Raw genomic sequence first — 22,230 nt, 5'->3', positions numbered from 1 at the left:
ACTGAACTGTGATTTCTCTCAGACCTGCTCCAGTTCAGTTAATTGGAACTGCATTTTTCCAGATGTTCAGACCAAAACCCTTGGCATCTTTCCTTGAGTCCTGTCTTTCTCGTGCCACACTTTGGGTTCCTCAGTAAATCTTATAAGCTCTGCCTTCAAAATGTCATGAATATCCAGCCACTGTTCCTGTCCCCTCTTCCAAGCCACCACTGTCTCTGAATTACTATCACAGCCTCCTAAAGTGGTCTTTTTGCAACAAAGTGATCAAGTCACACACCTGCTCGTCTTGCAGTGGGTTCCCATCTCAGGAAGACAGTCGTTGCGAGGGTGTGGCATTGTGCCGTCCTGCTCTTCACAGACTGCCCAGGTGCCCTCATCCTGCCCAAGGACCTTTGCTGGTGCTCCAGGCCCAGATTTCCACATGCTCCTTCAGGTCACCTAAGATGTCACCAGCAGAGGGACCACTTTCTAAATTTTTAGCATCCCACAGGCATAGAGACATAGCCTTTCTGCTCTCTCCAGCTTTGCTGGTATCAATAGTATATTACTTGTGCTTTTTATATTCTCCTCCCCCACTAGAATGCAAATGATTCTAGGAATCCAGGAGGGCAGTAATCTTTGTGTCTTGTTCACTGTTGTCTCAGAGTGTCTTCATCAATGTCTGGCACGTAACAGGTTCTCAAATATTTATTGAAAGGACAAATAACTAATGTAACCCTTAACTCAGTCAACCAGCCCCTGTACTTCTTATGCATGTTAATGTCAAGGGGCCCCTGTATACTCCACAGTGGTTCTCGTCCTGCGCTGTATGTTCTGGTCACCAGAGGGCTTTAAAAATTCCTAATGGCAAGCCCCCACCCAGTTCTCGTAAGTGAGGCTCTTGGCTTGGGACTTGGACATAGGAACACTCAGAAATCTTAGCAACAGCTGGAATAATATTATACAAGGCAAAGAAGTGAAATCATCCATGTGGGCAACAAGGACCACTCAGAAATCTTAGCAACAGCTGGAATAATATTATACAAGGCAAAGAAGTGAAATCATCCATGTGGGTAACAACCAATCAGGCTTCCGAGAAACCTGGATCCTAAGTCCCAGCTTCTGGCCACACCTCAGCACCAGACGTTCTGCCGTTGGATTGTTTTCTTCGTGGGTACCTGGAAAAGGAGGTCCTGCCCAGTCCATTGTTGCCCATGCTCCCCACCCACCTGACCCAAGTCCAGTGCAAGGGTCGATCAGGTGTGGCAGGAAGGAGCCCTTTGGAGGGGGTATGGCCTCAGCTGTGGTGTGGCAGGGCTGCCCTAGCGCAGGCAAGCACTTGGCTCCTGGCCCTGCGGTGAGCGGAGATTGCACCTGCCCAGGAAGCAGCCAGCCCATAGAGGGTCGTTCCTGGGCCACGAGGCACCTGATTTAGGAGTTTGCGTGCTTTCACCCTTTCTGTGAGGGGTCAGCCTCTTCCCATCTGGCCTCAGGGGCCTGTGAGGTTGGGGGATAGGAGTAGTATGTATACCTCCTTTCTGGACAAGACAAGAATCTTTGAGCACTCTAGTCCTGTTCTCTCTTATCCAGCTTACATGCCGTTGTTCTAAATCAACTGTATTGTAATTGACACGCACGTGAGTGCAACTTGATGAGCTTCTGACAAATGCATACACTCCAGTGTCTCTGCCACCATCAAGATTTAGAAAACTGTCTGTTCCCTCCCACAGAAGGTTCCTTCTTGCTTCTTTGCAAACAGTCCTTCCCACCTTGACCCCAAGCAACAATGATCTGCCTTTGACCTACTCTAGTTTCATGTAAACGGAATCATACGGTATGTACTCCTTGGCATCTGACTTCTTTTGCTCAGAGTGCTTCAAAAATTTATCTGTTTTGTCTAATTGGTTTGTTTGCTTAAGCAGTATTCCATTGTAAGGTTGTATTTCACATTGTTTACTCACCATGGACAGATGGATATTTTGGATGTTTCCTATTTGGGGCTATTATAAACTCTAGAAAAATTCTGTTCAAGCCTTTGTATGGACATAGTTTTTATTTCTTTTGGGCAAATACATAGAAGTAGAATTGCTGGATCTATATGCTAAGTGTCTCTGACTTTATAATAAGCTGACAAGTGACTGGACCCTTTTCTACTCTCCCCTCCAGCGCTCGAGAGTTCCAGTGGCTCCACATCCTCACCGGTCTTTGATGATGTCAGTCTTTTCATTTTAGTGGGTGTGTAATGTTATCTCATTTGGATTATTAATTGCATTTCCCTGCTGACTAATGATACTGAGCATTTTTTATGTGCATATTAACCATTCTTATAGCGTCTATGAAGTAGCTGCTCAGATCTTTTGCATACTATCTTTTAAATTGGTTGGTCTTATTGAATTGTAAAAGTTCTTTGTGTATTCTGGGTAAAAGTCTTTTGTCAGGTATATGCACTGTGAATGTTTGCTCTTTGTTTCTGGCTTCCTGTTTTGCTTTCTTAAGTATCAAAGAGAAGATATTTTTAAATTTGATGGAGTCCAGTTATCAGGGGTTTTTTCTCTTATAACTTGTGCTTTTTGTGTCCTGAATAAGACATCTTTCTAGCCAAATTTCTCCTGTGTTTTCTTCTAGAAGTTTTATAGTTTTAACATTTTCATTTAGGACTATGTTCTGAGTTAAATTTTGTGTATCATATGGGGTAAGAGTCAGTTTTCCCTCCTATGAATCCCCCTTCTTTCTGCAGAATTTCTAGAAAATACCATATTTCCCCCATTGATTGCTTTGGCACCTTTGTTGAAAATGAACTTATTATATATGTAAGCATCTATTTGTTCCATTGATTTATATATATCTTAATTTATATATAGCTATATTTTATATACAAACAACACTGCCTTGATTATTGTAGCTTTATAGTAAGTCTCAAAATTAGGCAATGTTAGTCTTTCCACCTTGTTCATCTTCTTCAAAATGGTTTTGACTATTCTAGGTCGTTTGCATTTCTTTATAATTTTTTAATCAGTTTATCAATTTCTGGAATAAGCCTGCTGGAATCTTGACTGGCATTTCACTGAATCAGTAGATTTACCCGGAGGGAAATTGGCATTTAACAATACTGAATCTTCCAAGCCATTAACATTTTTTATATCTCTATTGAGGAGCTTTTTCATAGTCTTTAGGCAATGTTTTACATTTTTCAGTATATAAGTCTTGTATGTATTTTGTTAAATTTGTCCCTAAGAATTTCATGTTTTTGATGCTACTATAACTGATGACATTTATTTCTTTCTTTATTTTGTATCAGTTATATATCGATATTTTAATGTCTGTCTAATTGTTCCCTGCTGGGAAGATTGATACAAAATATGCACTTTATACAAAAATACAATTGATTTTTGTATGTCGACCTTGTGCCCTGTCACCTTGCCAAATTCACTTATTAGTACTAACCGCGTTTTGTGGATATCCCTTAACGTTTTCTGGATAAACAATGCCATCTGCAAATAAAGACTGTTTTACTTCTTCCTTTCAAAAGTGTATGACTTTTCTTTCCTTTTCTTTCCTTATTGCAAGGCTAGAAACTCCAGTATAGTGTTGAATACAAGTAGTCAAATGGTCATCCTTGTGTTGTTTTTCTGTTTGACAGAAAGGGCAAGTGGTCAGTCTTTCATCATTATGTATGTTGACTGTTAACTTTACCAAGTTGAGGTAAATTCCTTTATTTTCCTGGTTTCCTGCACAGCTGTTGATTTTGTCCAGTGCTTTCCTTGCATTTATTGAAATGACTGGGTAGCTTTTCTCTTTTGTTCTGTTAATACAGTAAAACACCTTGATTTTCTTCAGCATGTTCAACCAACCTTCATTCCTGGGTTGAACCACAGTTAAATATAGTGTATCATCCTTATATATTGTTGGATTCAATCTGCTAATGTTTGGTTAAGGATTTTTTTTCTAATCTACATTCATGATGCTATTGGTCTGTAGTTTTCTTACAATGTCTTTGCCTAGTTTTGGTATCAGGATAATGCTGGCCTCATGAGTTTGGGCATTTTTCTTTCTTCTCTCTTCTCTGCAAGAATTTGTGTGCAGTGGGCCGTGTGTATTCCTTAAATGTTTCGTAGTGTTCACCAAAGCCAAGTCCAGCTCATTATCACTTTGGGCTCGCCTACATTTTCAGATTTTAGGAAATTTGTAAACGTGTTCAAAAGATTTAATCCTGGTTACTTTTACTGATTTTATTATTTTTTTTTGGAGAGATTGTCATTAATTTCTTTTTACTGTGGTAAAGTATATGTAACATAAAGTTGACCATTTCAACCATTTTTAAGTGTGTAGTTGCATTAAGTACATTCACATTGTTGTGTAGACTTTAATTTCTTATACTGATATTTCTTAAACTGGAATATTTTTTAATTAAAGACATTCTATTTAATCTAGCATTTCAGCTTTTTTTTTTAACTTAAGATCTCCAGAATTGATTGATCTTGTGTAACTGAAACTTTGTCCCGTTTGACCCACATCTCCCCATTTCCCCCACCCTCAGCCCCTGGCAACCACCATCCTACCCTCTGCTTCTAAGTGTTTGTTTGACTGTTTTAAGTTCCACATATGAGTGAGATCACGCAGTATTTCTCTGTCATCAATTATTCAAACATAACCTTCTTTTGTAAATGCGTTAGGTGAAAACATAGTTCGATGTGAATGACATTATGATAGCAGTTATTTTATATACTTGTATATAGTTTCATAAAGTTATGCATTTGAATTATATTTTCACCTTGCACATTGGTTTTACCTCTTAATGACAATAAACCCTATTATTTGGAGAATTTTAAAATAATTAAGGATTTCAGGAAAATGCTTTGTATTTGAAAAATTAAGCTGTGTTTTATTATATTTAGCTGGTGTAGCTCTTTATTCAGATCATTTGAATTCTGGAGTTGCCAAAGGGAGATGTTATGAATATGGTTTGAACTCACTCTCAACGTCTTTGTTGCACGTGAGTATTTCACAAGAAATACTCGGTGCGAATTACCTTTCTTTTGCCACCGAGTGGATTGTCACCAACAATGCGAGGGTGACAGCACTTTGTAAATGACTCCCAAAACACAGGTCAGAATTATTTTAGAAAAAAAGTAGTGCCAGAAAAGGTAACGTTACAGAGTTTTTCTTGTACATATAGGAGAAAGGAACTCAGTTATGCTGCTATGATTTTTTTAAAAAGTGTTAAAAACAAACATACAGAATAAATGGCATTGTATAAAATAACAAATTTTATTTCTATAAAATGTTTTACACTAGCTGTACACATGCACACACCCACACAGAACTTAACCACACATTGAGTAATTTCCTTTTAATAAATCTACCACATACTATTATATTACAATTTACAATATAGTTTTTGAAGACACAATGGGGAAAGCTTCATCATTCATTTATAAACCTTCCATAAATTACAAAAGAAAGGCAGTCTGAAAAGTATGTATAAAGAGTAAAAACAATTTACAAGTGGACACGAATTACAAAATAGTAACCATCAAATACATCTGCCGGCAACTTTGTAAATCTTTTTTTTTGTTGTTCAGGTGCCAATGGTGAAGAGTGGTGTGGAATCATTTTGAACAGACTTAAATTTAGTATGTTTCTGGCGTGGCTTATGCATTATGTGGATTGCTTTACCTGTATGCTGTTCACTGTTGATTATTTGTGTATGGCATTTTGACAAATAATGAAAGTAACGTAAATCCATATGCCACAAAATGTAACACTGAAAGCAATGAATGTTACCAGCTTTTTGGCAGGTTGGAGTAGTGGTACTTTACCAAAGTTACTTCCTCTCCTCTCTTTTAAATGATTTGAATAAGTAAACATTTCCTGTGTGTTGCCTGGCTTGCTTCGAAAGACGAAAAACCAGGATCTTATAATTGCACAGCCTGTGCAACTTGGTTTCAAACCACTGTGTCTGTGAGGGTGAAGGGCACTGAATGCACAACACATACAAAGTGTACACTGTAGTTTTTATTGGACAGTACAAATCATTGTGCATTTATAAGGCAGAACATCAAGGCGATTAAACTAGGAATTTCAAGACCAGAGTTAAAGTGAGAGTTATGCGTCATGAGGCAAGCTTTTTTGAAAAGGGAGAGAGGTTGAAATCATTCCTTTAAGGGCAGATGACAAATGCACAAAGACTGGGACCCCAGGTAGGGAGTGAGCTACAAAGAGCTACTGGCCGCCCTGCGTGCTCACGAGACAGCCCAGCTCCCGCCAGGGCCCGGGCAATAACAAGAGCGACGGGCGCGGAGGCCCGGCGGGAGCGCCAGCAGCCCTGTGTCCTGGCGCTGGGTTTAAAGGGGACGGTGGTGCAAAGAGCATTTCTCTACTGGTGTCAGGGGAGAAGATTGGTTTTTTTAGGAAGTACTTGAGTCATGAAAGCCCTAGTTTGGAATTAAAGAAAATTACATAGATTTGGAAGTTGTCCGGAAGCACGTGAATCATTTCACTGCACCCAGCTTTTTCAGCAGTTTCTTGCCTTTGGAAAGCAGCCCCTTTTTCTTTCTCGAGGACATTTCCCTGCCTCTCCCGGGACTACCAGTACCCATAGATGACGTAGGTGACCCAGAATGGAGATGGGCTGTGGGAGATGGCACTCTCCTTGCTGTACCTGAACCCTCAGGAGGAACCTAGTAGGCACATTGGGACAGGTCGTTGAGTGCGTGAGCGCCGGCGGCATCCCTCCGCTCGCCGCGCGCCATCAGCAGCGCCGCGCTGCCCCGCTTCCCACCAGGCAAGGTAAGGGTGCTTCGTTTCTTCTCTGAAGGGTTGAAGTATCCCGTGAGAGGCACGCGGCCCTCCCACGGCATAGCTCAGAGAGGGGGTCTGAGGGCCCTCAGGGAGAGGGCCAGCGGTGTGGGGTTTTCGGTTTCTTTGTCTTCGGGGGAGGGGGTGGCCATTGCTTTGGCAAAGCAAAGCTGGGTAATCATCTACTTTGTAACTTAAGACCAGAAGCAGGAAGGAGGAGTCATTTTGAATTAGGGTGAGAGTAAGACTGGCCGAGTACCCATCAGGAATCTTAAAAGCAAAAGTTCTTATAAAGGGAATTTTGTATTTGAAAACTACTTGGGTATATGAAATCCTGACATTGTTGAGTACATTCCTGGGTTAGTATACTATAGAAATACTGGAGATGGCACACCGGTTGAAAGAAAAAAAATAAAAAATAAAAAATAAAATGAACCTTAATTTCAATCAAAGAAAGCTTAAAGGCCCTTATCGTACGCTTTCATTATTTCCAAGGTATTAAAGATGCGTTTTTGTCGATACAGAGCACATGGTACGGTTTCCGTACACTTGAGTGCTTCCTGGTGCTTCACAGGAGCAGAACTGTATTCTAACGCGGGCATGACGACGTGGGCTCACCCACGTTTACGGTCGCATGCATGCCTGCGATTACAGAATATCACCTTTCCCCTCGCTCCCTTACCTCACCAGAGCCAACCTCTTTCTAATACGAGTATTCATTATCCATCAGGCAAATATGAGCCCAGGGGCTTCAAGCTTCCTTGGATTTAAAATCAGGGTCTAATTCTAATGGAGAACACCTACTAAATCATCCCAAAGTACACCTGAAGATACCATCTATTCCATCTAATGCAATCATTTGAGCTGCATGTTTCGTTAAACTTGGTATTGCATTGGTATACCAACAAAGCAGTCTTCCAACCAAACGCCTGTGTGTTCAGGACACTTGCTTGTGCTTTGAGGAGAAGCACCAGCTCTCCCGTAAGGTAGAGGGATGGTCACTTAAGAAAAAGCCGTCTGCTATTGCAGCCAGCATGGGGAAGAGTTCAGAGCCAACTCTAGATCACCTCGTGCTCACTACTCATCCGCTCGATCTTGAGTTGTGGTTTTTTTAGGTAAAATTTCCCGAGTAAACATTTATTAGGTTGTGCTTTTTCCAAGAGTGGCTAACAATGCAATATGCAGCTTTAATTATGAATAGACATTGGAACACTCTGTGTAAACAAACAATTAGCCGGTTAAGAAATATGTTCCCAATGTTGGCCTTCCAAATATTCTTAATGTAAATCGTAGGAAATGATTATCAAAGATGATTTATTTCACTACAAATTCAGTTGCTTTACAACTGAGACCAATAACACTTTAGGTCCAGTGAGTTTTTGAGACATATTTCTTCTTTTTTTTAGCCCCCCAGTGAAGCCTTAAGTCTACCGCATTGGTCCATTGCAGGTAGCTTAGGTTGCTATGTTTACAGGTATCTTCAGTTGCTCACTTACGTGAAGGCTACATTGCCTGATTAAGGGGTGAAATGCACACTCTTCTTCTGTTTCCAAGCAGATGAGCAAAGAAATAAAATATATATAAAAATATAATATATAAAAACTCGCAGTGATGAAATAAAATAAAAATGAGACACCAAACAAATGTAATCTGATAGTTACATATGGCTGAGAAGTTCTTTGACCTTTGTTCGGAAGATCTGTTAAAACCCTGACGGGGCAAATAACCGCTATTGCCCGCCGACTCTAAGGACTAGCCATGCCCTTTTCTCTCTTAAGCTGGACTGTGCGTGTGTGATGTAGGACGGGACACTCCTTTGTGAGCAAAGCAGACTGATTAGATTGAAAGGGGCATTTTGGTGAAACAAGTAAACTTGATTTAGAATTAGGAATTTTTAGGCACAACCCCCATGGAAGGGCAGAGAAAAAATTCAGGGCATATGCTTTTCAGCCTAAGACATAAAAAGAGCAATGCAAAGACGGCAATAGACCATCTGTGGCAGAGTGGGACAGGGGTTAAAAATGCTGAACACACGTGCTTACCCTTTTCGTCTTCGAGCGCGTCGGCGTGTCCTGGGGGTAGTGGGACGGCGCGTCAGAAAGATAGACTTCTACATCATCAGGCACTTCTTCTAGGAAGTTGGAGGGTACGAGGCCTTTCTGCCCATTAAGCTCCCCCTAAAAACACAAGGATGCGAAGAACAATTGACTCTATTTTTCCGGAAACCCACTTCTTGCTTTAGGTAAAGGAATACAGCTCAGAGTAGCGAGTGTATTCTGGCTCAAAAGTGGCAGACAGAACCGGGACTCCAGTGTTTCCGGACTCCCCTGATCACGAGAGTGACCTCGGCCACGTGCTGGAAGTGCAGGGTCCCGGCGCCCACCCTGAGGTCTCGATCTGGCCCGTCTGGAGTTGAGCCGAGGATCTGTTTGGGCCAAGGGGCCTGGGTGGGTCTCAGGGTCAGGCACACTTAGGAACAGTCCTTGGGAGGATCTCACTTAGAGGTTCTCAGCCCTGACCGAGCTCTGAGTCCCATGGGAACTTGTACAAATACCGTTGCTTGGGTGCACTGAGAGAGGGGAGCGGGCGCGGGTGTGGCATGCGGGGGCAGGACTGAGGGGGCCGGCCGGTTCCACCTGGTGTCTTTCATCCTGTGCGTCGCTACAGCCTCATTATAAGAATCCACCCAAGAGGGGAAGGTGAACGTGTTGGCACCTCCTCGAGGTGACTGCCTCAGGTTGGTATATATCCTTCCGGACTTTTCTGCGCAGTCACATGCCCATGCATGTAACACAGTTCCAACTGCCCACTGGACGTCAGTCCCGAGCAGTTCACAGCCCACCACGTCAACCCCCCAGTGCCAACTTGCCCCACAGAACCCAAAACCAAGTTCAGAACCGGCCCCAGACAACCTGGGAGTGTGTTTCTGTGTCCAGTAGGTCTAGGAGATGACAACTTGAAAGAGCCAGCCTACAACATCAAAATTAAGAACTGTGCATCCAAGAACGTGACCAACAGAGTGAAAAAGGAACCTACACAATGGGAGAAAATACTTGCAAGTCAGATATCTAGTAAGGGGTTATAAAGGATATATAAAGAACTTCTTACAACTTAACAAAATAAACAACCCAATTAAAAAGTGGGCAAAGGACTTGAATAGATAATTTCTCAAAAAAAAAAAAAAAAAGACAAATGGCTAACTAGCACATACAAGATAATCAGCATCACTACTCATGAGGGAAGTGTAAATCAAAACCTCAAGATACCACCTCACATCCATTAGGATGGCTACTATAAAAATATTTTAACGTTGGTGTAGATATGGAGAAATTGGAACCCTTGTACACTTTTGGTGGGACTGTAAAACGGTACAGCCACTATGGAGGAAACAGTATGGTGGTTCCTCAAAAAATTAAAAATAGAATTACCATATGAAATGATCCAACAATTCCACTTCTGGGTATTTACCCAGAAGAAATGAAAGCAGAATTTTGAAGAGAGAACTGTGCACCTATATTCATAGCAGCATTCTTCACAATAGCCAAAGAATGGAAGCAACCTCTCTGTGCATCAGCAGGTGAATGGATAAACAAAATGTGGTCCAGTGGAGTATTATTCAGCCTTAAGAAAGGAAGGATATTCTGACCTATGCTACAACAGAGACGAACCTTGAGGACATTATGCTAAGTGAAGGGTCATAAGCAGACATATACTGCATGATTCCACTTACATAGGTCCGGAGAGTAGTCAAGAGTCTAGAGACAGAAAGGAGAAGGGTGGGCGCCAGGGGGAGGGGACAGTGGGGGACCTGGTGTTTGATGGGGACAGAGTTAATTTTGCAAGATGAAAAGAGTTCTGGAGATGGGTGGTGGTGATGGTTGCACAACAATGTGAGTGTACTTAACGCTGTTGAACTGTACACTTATAAGTGATTAAGATGGTAAATTTTGTTATGTGTATTTGCTCACAATTAAAAATTAAAATTATTTTTTCTTAAAGAGGCAGGTCCAGGTACCTCCCATGTCTTCCTGTGCGGTAATCCCTCCTGAGCCCGACAGCCACGTGCCCACCACGTCGGCCACCAGCTCCTTCTGCCTTGACCTTGACGATCCCACCCTCCTGTTTACCTGTGGCCACTTCAACCCTTCTTCCTCAGGCTCCACTCTTAGCTTGTCTTTCTCCGTTGGTGTTACTTAGGCACTCTTTCTAGGACATCTTTGCTTTTTGCTGTGCATGTGTCCCTGGTGATTTCTTCCACGCCAGCGCTTGCAGACAACATGTATATGCAAAGGCGCTGGAACCTCTGTCCAGTCCAGACCTCTCAGTAGGTCCAACAGCCAGATTTTCCGTCCAGCACCAGAGGTAAGCGCCAGACAGAGTAGCTGGCTCGTGCTGGGGGCTACGTTCTATGAAAACGCACAGCTTTACACACACATCCCCATCAGCACCATGTTCACATCACAGGAGGCACCTGTGTGAACCAAGACCGACAGGGGCCGCGTGTTCAGGCTCCCGGGCTGAGCCCTGCCCTGGGCTCCCTGATACAGCGGTGGAGGGAACTGCCTGCACTCTTCATTGTTTTCTCTCTTCTCTTGAGCCTTCAGCACAGTTCTGCTAAATCACACGTCAGAAGTGCACACGACATGACTTCACTGTTGGCGTCCACTGCCACGTACCCCTGCACGAGGCGTGGTCGCTAGAATCGTGCGCCTGCGTGAGCCCCCCTCCGCATTGGAGAGGCTCTGTAGCCTCAAGCTCAATAGTTTCTAAGCCGTGTTTTCCTCGCTACCGTGTCCTTATTTCTGTGTTCCCAAGGGCACCCATCGGCTGAGGCAGAATCTGCAGATCCTCCTGGAAGAGGTCACAACTACAGATCTGAGCCCTGGGTGGCCGCGAGCCTAGCTTTGTCACCGTCTCAGTGCAGGCCCCTGCCCCTCACCTGGGCCGTTCCATCGCTCGTCACCTGGCCTCTTGGGACTCCCACCTCCCTTAGACGGCCCACTTGCGAAACCCTTGACCATAACTCTCTCTAAGAGAAAACTTGGCATCTCCCCCCCTTGCAGACCCTTCACAGTCTGATCTCTGCTCCTCTTCGAGCCTCATTTCTACCGCTTTCGTGTTTGAGGCCAGATACGAACCGTGTGAAGACCTTACGTTCGAACAGAATTGGAATCCGCTGGGCTGAACGGTAGAAAACCTTACAGTCTATCCCGGCCCCTTTTTCTTCATGCCCAGTCAGCACGAGGCCCCATCACGCTTGCATAGTTCTCCTTTGCTTCCTTTAATACTTTAGAATGCTACTGTACGGCCTATTTCCTTCTGACCTATCAAAGTATATGATTTAAGAGTCTGGGTGTAGAAACACTGGGTAGTGCAAGCATCTGGCTAACACAGCATAAGGGTTAAAGTATTATGGGGCCCTGGGAGTCTCAGATGATGGGAGACAAAGCAGGGACTTTTAACTGGGGATGCTGTGAATTGTGGAGGGGAAGGCCCAGGTAGACAGCAGAGGCCCCTCTGTCTACACTCTGTTCATTATGGGATGTGGTGGAACTGAGGAGAGACTAGGAAGAGATCACAGGACTAGGTCCCATAAAACAGCTGAAAGTTAGCTCTCTTGAGAGCTTTTAAGATTGCACATGATGTCAGACAATGCAAGTGGGGTGAAATTTAAGATTGTTGGTCTTAAGTTAGGTGTCCGCGGTTCTTGTTTATCAAATAAGAAAGAAGGACTGCACTGGGCAGTCTCCTCAGCAAATCTGACCAACAAAATAACCCTAAAGCCATTCGGTGGGGAGAGAACGAAAACGTGTACATATCAATTTAGATCTGATTCCTACTATCATATAAAATTTGATAGGCTATTCAAGAAAATAAAGTAGATACAACAATGTAGGAATGGGAACATGCAGATCATATTAGAAAAATATGTTTAAATTACCAGAAAATACTATGTCCAGTTTTGTCTATACGTTTGAAAATCTAAATGAAAGGCATGGCTTTCTAAATATATATAAAGTATTAAAAATTGACTCAATAAGAAGATAATTATTTAAGCAAGTGAAAACTTTTGTACAACTGCATCCTAAAAAGACACTGAACCTAAACGATTTTTAGGCAGGTTGTAATAACCTTCATGTAATTGTAGGACCTAACTATGTCATGTGATCTGTTTGGAGCATGAAAAATATTGGAAGCTTACCGGTTCATTCATAATTCTAGCATAATCCTGATACCAAAGGCCACAAAAAAAGATACTCCAATACATATAAATCAATATAATTTCTGGAATATAAATATAACTTCTGAATAAAATGTTAGCAAGTCAAATCCAGTGCTTTAAAAATAATTGTAAAAAAAAACAGTTGTACACCATGGTCAATAATTTACTGACCAAAAAAAAAATAAGTTCAGCAAATGAAAAACAGGATGCTTAACATTACAAAGATGATCTATCTTTATTGATAATCTAGCTTAACACATAACAGTGTAAAGATTAGTGATATTCCTACTAAAATACAGACTGTCAGGGATCCCCCATCCCTGTCATTCAGAATTGCTTTCAATGATGCAGTAAGACAATAAAAAGAGATGACTGATAAATATTGAAGAAAAGACAAAATGTCATGATTTGGGGAACCCGAGAGAACCAACTGATGACAATGGATATAAATGCATTCAGAAACAAGATTTGTAGGGGAACATAAACACACATGCACATAAACAGGCACATAGTGCATACATATGCATGCACATACATACATGCACACACACATGCATACACGCACACATACACGTGCACATAAATAGGCACATGATATATACACATACATGCACATGCACATAAATAGGCACACAGTACACACACATACACGCACACATACATGCACACATGCATACTCATGCACATAAACACACATGACATAAACAGGCACACAGTGCATACATATGCATGCACATAAACATGCACACACATACATGCACACACATGCATACGCGCGCACACATACACGTGCACATAAATAGGCACACGATATATACACATATATGCACACACACATGCATAGGCACACAGCACACACACATGCACACATATACACACATGCACACATGTATACTCACGCACATAAACACACATGCACATAAATGGGCACACAGTACATACACATGCATGCACATAAACATGCACACATATATACACACATGCATATGCACACACATGCAATATACACGTGCACATACAATTCATGTACACATGCGTGTACACGTATATGCACACACGTGTATGTTGCATACATGCACATATACTCACACAAACACGGTCATACATACACATATATGCACACACATTTCCAACATATTTTCTAAATAACCAGTAAAATATATACCAGAAAAAAATCATAATAGCAAGAACATAAGAAAGAACTTTAAAAGATATATAAAAGGATGTGTAAGAAGAAATTCATGAACCTTCTGACAGATGAAAGGGAAAACTTAAAAAATGTCAGACACACCATGTGTCCAAATCAAAAGACAATATTATGTCAAGTTCCCCCCAGTTTAACCTAAAAACTAAACGCACCTCTAAACAAAATACTATGCGTTTGTTGTAGGGCAGGCTCTTTACAATAACGGTTCCTCCCAAATGTGAAAATGAATTATAAAAATACAATAATTGAGACAGCGTCAAGTAGCACTGAAGTCCAGAAACACTCTAGGTAGGAATGCAGTTCATAGGAGAAAGATGGGATCTTTAACCAGTGGAGAAAGGATGGATTATTTAATAAGTGGTGTGGGGACATTAGTTTCTCTAATTAGAAATCAAAAATAAAGTTAAACACTTGAGATTTACATGTGAAAATGAAGCTATAAAAGTGAAGAACCAAAATAAGATAATTTCTATCAATCACCTTGAAGAACTTTTTAAGCATGACTCCCAAGGGCAGAAAAAACTGACTACAGACAAATTTAAAACTTCTGCTTCATAAAAGAAAAACAAAGCAACAAAACCACACACACAAAAAAGGAAAAGTTAAAAAGCAGATAATGACCTAGAAAAAGAACTATTTGCAACATACGGGACAAAGTATTGAGACAGGCTGGGACCTGGGACCTGGGACCCTTTGCTGCAGTGCTTGTACCTGGACAGATGTCATCTCCTCAAGCAACAAAATACAAAGAAACTATAAGGGACTAAAAATAACCGCATGCATGCACAGTTGGGGCAAATTATGGACAACAAGATACAAAAAGACCAAAAAAAACCCCAACCGCCACTTCTGAAGAGCCAGGAGCAAAAGCAGGGGGTCGGGGGCAAAAGCAGGGCGCTGCGCATGCCCCCTGCACGCAACACCACCAAAGGGGCGCGCAGACCACCTAAGCCACGCCTCCAGCCCGACCCCCCCAGCACACCCCTACCCTCACCCTATGTAAGGAGCCAGCTGGCACCCCGCTCAGGGAGCAAGCAAGCAAGGGAACCTCATGCTTGTTTTCGCTCCGCCTGCAGCAGCAGGGGCCCAACAAAGCCTTGCCTGAATTTCTTGTCTGGTCTCTGATCAATATCTATTGATTAAGGAGGCCAAGAGCCCTGGTCGGTAACAGTATGAATAGTACTCACTGAAAACTATACTCTTAAAACTCAGAAACTGCGCAGAGGAGAGAGCTTTGAAAGGCCACGTGTGCCTGAGTTTGTAAAATCCCTTTGACCCCAAGAGAAACCTGCTATATCGGTACTTGAGAGTTTCTCAGCTACTTTGATTTTTTAGAAAAAGAAAAGAAAAAGGAGCAAGTTTGGACTCTGATGCAAGATGGTGACCCCACTCCCAAGGCAGGGGACAGCGGTGGGTGTCTGGCCGGGCAGGGGCCGCTAAGATGACCACCTTCTCTTCCTCGGGGATTATCGGGAGACCGGCTCCTCCACGGGAAAGGGAAGGAGAAGGAAGGAGGCTGGCACCGGGGTAGAGCCAGGACTGCCCCCCAGAGGCTGGGTCCACGGGGCTGCGAGAAGGAGGTCAGGGAGGAGGCCGAAACGCTGTTGCTTTTAATTAATTAATTATGCTTCTTTGTATTTCTTCCTTTTCCTATTTGAAAATGTATTTATTACCTACGCAGTAAGTAATCCAGAACATTAAACTGTTTGGTAAAGGTTTGGATGAAGGAAATTTTAAATGTAAACATGTGAATACCCTTCCTTTGCTGACAGCTTGTATACATCGAAAACACCTCCGTTAGAAAAGAAGGAACTGTGAAGATCACACGACTGCCGTCCTATAGTATATGTCCTCAGGGAGGAAGACAAGCAAATTAGCCAACCTGTCAGCAAGCCATACAAAGTTCATACATAATTTCAGGGGAAAGAACAGGCAAGCAAAAAAAAAAAAAAAAAAAAAAAAAAAAAAAAATATATATATATATATATATATATATATATTTGATGCTTCAAAACTTACATAATAAAATCCATCTTCATCAATTTCACCAAAAACAGTAATAATATCTCCAGTGCAAAATGTAAGTTCAGCCTGTAGAGATAGAACATAAAGTTAATAGTGTTCTCCTGGAGACAGAAGTTGCTTTTTTTAAAAAAAAGTTCTTCATGATTTCTGGTATGATTTCTCTTTTTTTCTTAGTATTTTGGTATGAACCTATTCTTTCAGTCAAATAAGGAGGAAAGGTATAAATCTGATGAATGCCTCTGTCCCTAGCCCCTTAGAAAGGAAGGATATGTCACGATGACTCCAGGCTACAAGAAAAGGGCTACCAGGCTCTGATTCTCGGGCAGAATTCAAGGTCATCTCCACGTTCTGCTGGTGGCACGTCTTTAGAACCAGTCAAACAGTTAACTTAAAAAACCCGGAGCCTCAAGGAGATGTTCTCTGCAGTGTAGGGACCATTGCACAAACAGCCTTTCACTGAGTGTAAAAAAAAATCTGTAATTAAATGTCTATTTATTAAGTGTCTACTCTATGCCAGGCTCCAGGCTACAGGTGGGTGCATAGAATACAGCAGAGGATACCAGAAAAAACTGCATTTTTATCTCTAGACATGAAAAGAGGGACTAAAGTTCATACCTAAGAGCCATCGGGCATCACATACACATCAAGCCTGTACAGAAATTTGAATACACCTGAGCTCTGAATCTGAACCACAAGCTGGTCGCCCGTCAGATGTAACAGAAATACTGAGGACCGGGGATTGGTACACATCTTGTCATCTAAGAAAGCAGCTCCACAGGGTGAAAACCTAATCTTTCATTCCTGAAGGCAAATCCTTTTCAGTTTTCACAATGTTCCTAGGACACCAAACCTATATGCACAGAGAACATCCATCCTTTCTTCTCTATTTTCCTTGAATGTGTGTGTGGTGGTCATGAGGGTCAGGGACCACATGCAGGAGGCTTTGCTTTCTCTCTCCAGGACGACCCATCACCACCAGGTGTGGGTCACAGGGTTTGCCCGGCGCTGGTCCAGGGAAACCCTATGTCAGTGGCTGCCATGTCCTGAGCGTGTCACCAGGCTCACGACCTCTCTCCTGCCTGCCTGGGTCCCTAGTTACTGGTCGGGTAGCCCTTCGCTCGGACGGTTCCAGAGAAGGGAGGGAGGGAGCGGTGTTGTCGGCAGAGGTACGGGGTGCTTGGCCGGTACCTCGACATCGATGTTGGGCGAGCTCTCCCTCGGGTCGTAGTCGTACAGGGCCACCATCCTCCGCGTCGCCACCGAGCGCTGCCGGCTGCTTCTTCTGTTTCTCTCTGTTCACATCACACGGAGAAGAAGAAAGCCACCATGAAGCGACTTCAGAGCCGGTGGCGTCCCCTCTCCCTTGACACTGGGTGAGTGGAGCCGGGTCACAGAGGGCCAGTGTGGCCGAGACGACCGCTGGGCACTAGTGCCAGCAAAGTCAGGGCAGCTCCCACCCCTTTCTCCAGCACATCCGTGAACAAGGGAGACTTAGACTGGTTCTCTGCCACAGTCGATCTAAACCGTTTGGGGCGGCACCGGGTGGGTGTGGCATGGGCAGGACCACTGGGCCATCTGGAGGCTGGCACCTAGCTCGAAGGAAGCCCCGCAAACGCCGGGTCAAAGCTGCTGCCCGTGGAGCTGCTGTGAAGCCACAGAATCAAGTTATTCTCGCTCAGACCAGAGGCACAGCCACCGGCCTGGCATCAGGAGAGCCCGAGTCCGCAGAAAGCGGTGCCCTCTCTACCCATCTCAGGGGTCCCTCCCGCCGCTTTCTCCTCTACTGCCCTGCCACTGTGCTTTTAACAGCTGTCCCTGAAACGATGCCACCTGTGGAGGAGGCTCTGGGGAGGTCCCCTCCCGTTGCCTGGCTGTGATCTGCCGCAGACGCAGCCCCAGGGCACTATCCCAGCACATGCAGCAGCACAAGCCGGGAGGGAAGAGGAAAACCCCACGCAGAGCAGAGGCGACAACCCTGGAAACAGCCGCTTATAAGACGGGTCAACGGAGAACCGTGGGATCTGGCCCAAATCGTCGAACCCCCTGGGCAAACCGCTGTTGCTGGATTTCTAAATGGTATTTCTCCTGGAGAAAGCCGGCATTGAAGCATTTCTTCTAAACACCGCTGCTTTTCACCTCCAATTAATTTTTGGAATTCAAAACATAGAAATGAAAACTCTCAAAGGCAGGTGTTTTGAAAGCAACTAACGTTAGTTACGCGGCTTTGCAGTGGTTTGCGGCAGGTATAGGGCCCGCAGTGGATGTGCAAAATTCAACCCTCAGCTCCTGGTCAAGAATCACTGCTTTCATTTAAAATAAGCAAGCACACCCTTGCAGGACCTGCAGGACCTATGCTTCCTTGAAGCAAAGTATAGTGGTAACCAGAGGTTAATTACAGTGCTGCTAAACATTGCTAACTTCACAGGGGATGTTTTCTGCAGGGATGAACTTCTGAAGCGGGCAATAACAATACACATGTTCTGTACTGAGGTGTAGTTTACATACAATACTATTCACTCTTTCTAGTGCTCAATTCAGCAAGTTTTGATAAGCTCATGAGGTCTTATAACCACCACAGCCGTCAAGATATTGAAGCTCCGTCACCCCCCAAAATTCCTTTATGCCCCCTTGTTGTCACCTCCAGCCTGGGTAACCACTGGCCTGTTTTCTGTCCCAATAGTTTTGCCTTTTTCAGAATATCGTTTAAATGGCATCACACAGATGTAGCTTTTGGGGACTGGCTTCTTTCCTTTGGACAATGCATCTGAGATCCATTCATGCTACTGCACGGATCAATAGTTTGTTCTACTTTTATCGGTGAGTAGTATCCCATGGTATGGATGCACCACAGTTATTTTATCCATTTACCAGCTGGAAGACATTTGAGTTGTTTCCCCTTATCAGTGATTATTAGTCAAACCACCATAAATACTCATGTACAGTCTTTTGTGTGAACATGTTTTCATGCCTCTTGGGTAAGTATACAGGAGTGGGTAGGATTGGATTGTAAGTGTAGGTTTAACTTTAGAGGAACCCATACCTGTTTTGCAAAGTGGCTGTACCATCTTACACTCCAGTGAAACTGAGCAGAACCCTACAGGGCCTTCCTGGGGACAGACCCCACCCCCTGCCACACGGTGTCCCCTGCCTCTTGTTTGTAGAAAAGCTTTAGCCTCCTAGGCCTTCCCCGAGTTCCAAAGAGCAGATTTAATCAGAGACGTGAGAAAATGTGGAAACAAGGGAAAAAGGTCAAGCAACACAAAATAACAATAGTTTAGCTAGAAAACAATGTCAAGGATCCTTAGTTCCTCCTCAAGGGCTATAGGTACTATTCTGAGAGTTGTTTTACAGATACTAAAACCTCCACCAGGTGGAAGTAGTTAACTGCCGACCACCAGCACGTACGTAGACCCCAGACCGGTTGGAACCAGAAGATTGATGATGTTGATTCCCAATTACCTCACCACCAACCAATCAGAAGAAGGTCCACGAGCTGACCAGGCACCCTGCAGCCCCCTCCCTCACCTTGCTTTAGAGACCCTTCCCTGAAAGCCATTGGGAGTTTGGTTCATTTGAGCATGAGCTGCCTGTTCCCCTCGCTTGGCACCTGCAATAAATGCTGTACTTTCCTTCACCACAACCTGATGTCAATAAATTGTCTTTGCTGCATATCAGGTGAGTGGACCCAAGTCTGGTTCAGTAACACCGCAAGCAGACGAGAGTTCCAGTTGCTCCACACTTGCCCACACTTGGTATGAGCAGTCTTTTTCATTTTAGCCATTCTAGTGGGTGTGTGTTGGCTTCTCATCATGGCTTTATTCACTAATGATGTTAAGCATTTTTCCATATGTTTATTTACCATCCATATATCTTCTTTGGTAAGGGATCTCTTCAAATCTTTTGTCAGCATTTTTACTGGGCTATTTTTTTATTTGTTAATTGATGGTTTTATATATTTTTTATGATAAAATTTTTTTTTAATTTTTATTGTAGTATAGTTGATTTACAATGTTGCATTATTTTCATGTGTACAGCAAAGTGAATCAGTTAGACATATACATATATCCACTCTTTTTTTTTTTTTTTTTAGATTCTTTTCCCATATAGGCCATTACAGAGTATTGAGTAGAGTTCCCTGTGCTATACAGCAGGTTCTTATTAGTTATCTATTTTATATATAGTAGTGTGTATATGTCAATCCCAATCTCCCAATTTATCCCCTCTCTCCCCATCCCCTGGTGACCGTAAGTTTGTTTTCTACATCCATGACTCAACTTCTGTTTATTGGGTTTTTTTCTATTGTCAAGTTTTGAAAGTTTTTTCTGTATTCTAAATATAAATCCCTTTCTGCTGAGTTACTCGCAAATATTTTCTGCCAGCTTGTGGCTTCTCTTTTCATCCACTTAATGGTGTCTTTCTAAGCTGAGAAGTATTTGATTTTGATGACGTCTAACACAATTTTTAAAATATATCATATCAAAGAAATTGTTGCCCGATCATCACAGTTTTTCTCCTATGTTTTCTTCTAGAAGTTTTATAGTCTTTTTTTTTTATATTTAAGATGGTGTTCCATCTTGAGTTAAGTTTTTTAATATGGTGAGACTATGACTTGAGATTGATTTTTGGCCTGTGGCTGTCCAATAATTCCAGCACCTATTATTGAATAGACTATCCCTTCTCCATTGAACTGCATTTTTACCTTTGCTGAAAATCAACTGACCGTGTATGTGTTGATCTGTTTCTGGGCTCCATTCTGTTTTGTTGATCTGTGTGTCTGCCTTTCTCCAATACCACACGGTCTTGATCAGTTTGCCTTTATAGTGAGTCTTAAAATCAAGTTACGTGAGTCTTCCACTTCTGTTCTTCTAAAAAATTGTTTTAGCGATTTTAGTTCCTTTGACTTTTCATATGCATGAAAGATTTAGCTTATGGATTCTACATAAACCTTTGCACAGACCTTCACTGCAGTTGCGATGAAATCTATAGGTCAGTTTGGGGATATCTGACATCTTAATATCTTAGCAATATTAAGTCTGTGAGCATTCTATCTTTATTTACTCAGGGATTCTTTGATTTCTTTCATCAGTGTTTTATAGTTTTCAGCATACAGATCCTGTACATATTTTGTTAGATTTAACCGTAAGTATTTCACATCTGCGCTGTGTTATTGTTAAGTAGTATTACTTTTTAAATTTAAATCTCAAATTTTTCATTGCTAACCTATGGAAATACCATTGCTTTTGTATCCATTGGCCTTGCTAATCTCACTTGTGAGTTCTAGGAGCTTTATTTATCGATATGTGAGATTTTTAAAAGTAAATTTTCATGTCACCTTTTCATTCTGTGTACCGCTGCTTCCTGGCTCTCCCCGTACCGCACGCTCTGCATGATGCTGGAAAGAAGAGGTGAGGGCAGACATCGCAGCCTTACTCCCAGTCTTGGGAGGAAAGCATTCGGTCTTTCACCATGAAGAAGGCTATTTCCCAATAATAGAAGGGCAAGTAGATATCTCAGCTTGGTTCCCTCAACTAGTCGCATTTAGAAAACTAGAATGGAATAAAAAGACATTTAACCTAATTGATCACGTAAATCAAGCTTCTGGTCTTTAGCAGATCACTCCTAGGCTCCCTGGGTTCGTGGTGCACAGAGCCCGTTCCCTCTATGAACACTCACTGTTCACTTCAGGAAAGAAGACAGCAATGCAACGGAGTGGATGGTGTGAGGGGCTCAGAGAGCCGCAGTCTTGTGGATTTAATCTGGGCAGTTTAATCATATGAAACCTCGACTCTTCGAAGTGGATCGTAACTTGAGACCATGAGCTCATTAATACCAAAAAGTCTGAGGCATTTTATTTGATTTTGTGTTTATCCTTAAAACCATGCATATTCTTTAACCACTGAATTTTGTCTTCGGAGTGTCATTTAGAAGTGAATCTAATGTTTTGAAGTATTAAAACTTTAAATATGAATGACATAAAACAGGTATTTCTGTCTACAGC

At 42.6% G+C, this 22,230-nt stretch overlaps 2 protein-coding genes across 17 annotated transcripts in view; one reads left to right on the top strand and one right to left on the bottom strand.

Moving 5' to 3' along the window:
• Positions 1-2,123, top strand: part of PIWIL1 (piwi like RNA-mediated gene silencing 1) — a 34,061-nt gene extending 31,938 nt beyond the window's left edge. Inside the window, exon 21 of the mRNA XM_059894777.1 lies at positions 1,710-2,123. The gene's annotated coding sequence lies outside the window, so the exon portion shown is untranslated. The remainder of the gene's footprint in view (positions 1-1,709) is intronic.
• RIMBP2 (RIMS binding protein 2) overlaps positions 1-22,230 on the bottom strand; it is a 334,699-nt gene that overhangs the window by 574 nt on the left and 311,895 nt on the right. For 8 of the 16 annotated variants that reach the window (XM_059894761.1, XM_059894759.1, XM_059894772.1 and 5 more), the window contains 4 exons: positions 17,421-17,524; positions 16,227-16,298; positions 8,820-8,954; positions 5,229-6,659 (listed from right to left, as the gene is read on the bottom strand). In XM_059894761.1, coding sequence (XP_059750744.1) covers positions 6,471-6,659; positions 8,820-8,954; positions 16,227-16,298; positions 17,421-17,524 — 500 coding nt within the window. In that variant the 3' untranslated portion in view covers positions 5,229-6,470. Of the gene's footprint in view, positions 1-5,228; positions 8,321-8,351; positions 8,955-16,226; positions 16,299-17,420; positions 17,525-22,230 lie in introns of those variants that run through there. The other 8 variants (XM_059894770.1, XM_059894771.1, XM_059894774.1 and 5 more) reach the window with 5 other exon arrangements.

This window comes from Balaenoptera ricei, chromosome 14, assembly GCF_028023285.1.
Source record: "Balaenoptera ricei isolate mBalRic1 chromosome 14, mBalRic1.hap2, whole genome shotgun sequence".
NCBI lineage: Eukaryota > Metazoa > Chordata > Mammalia > Artiodactyla > Balaenopteridae > Balaenoptera > Balaenoptera ricei.
This window is presented reverse-complemented; position numbering and strand designations above follow the sequence as displayed.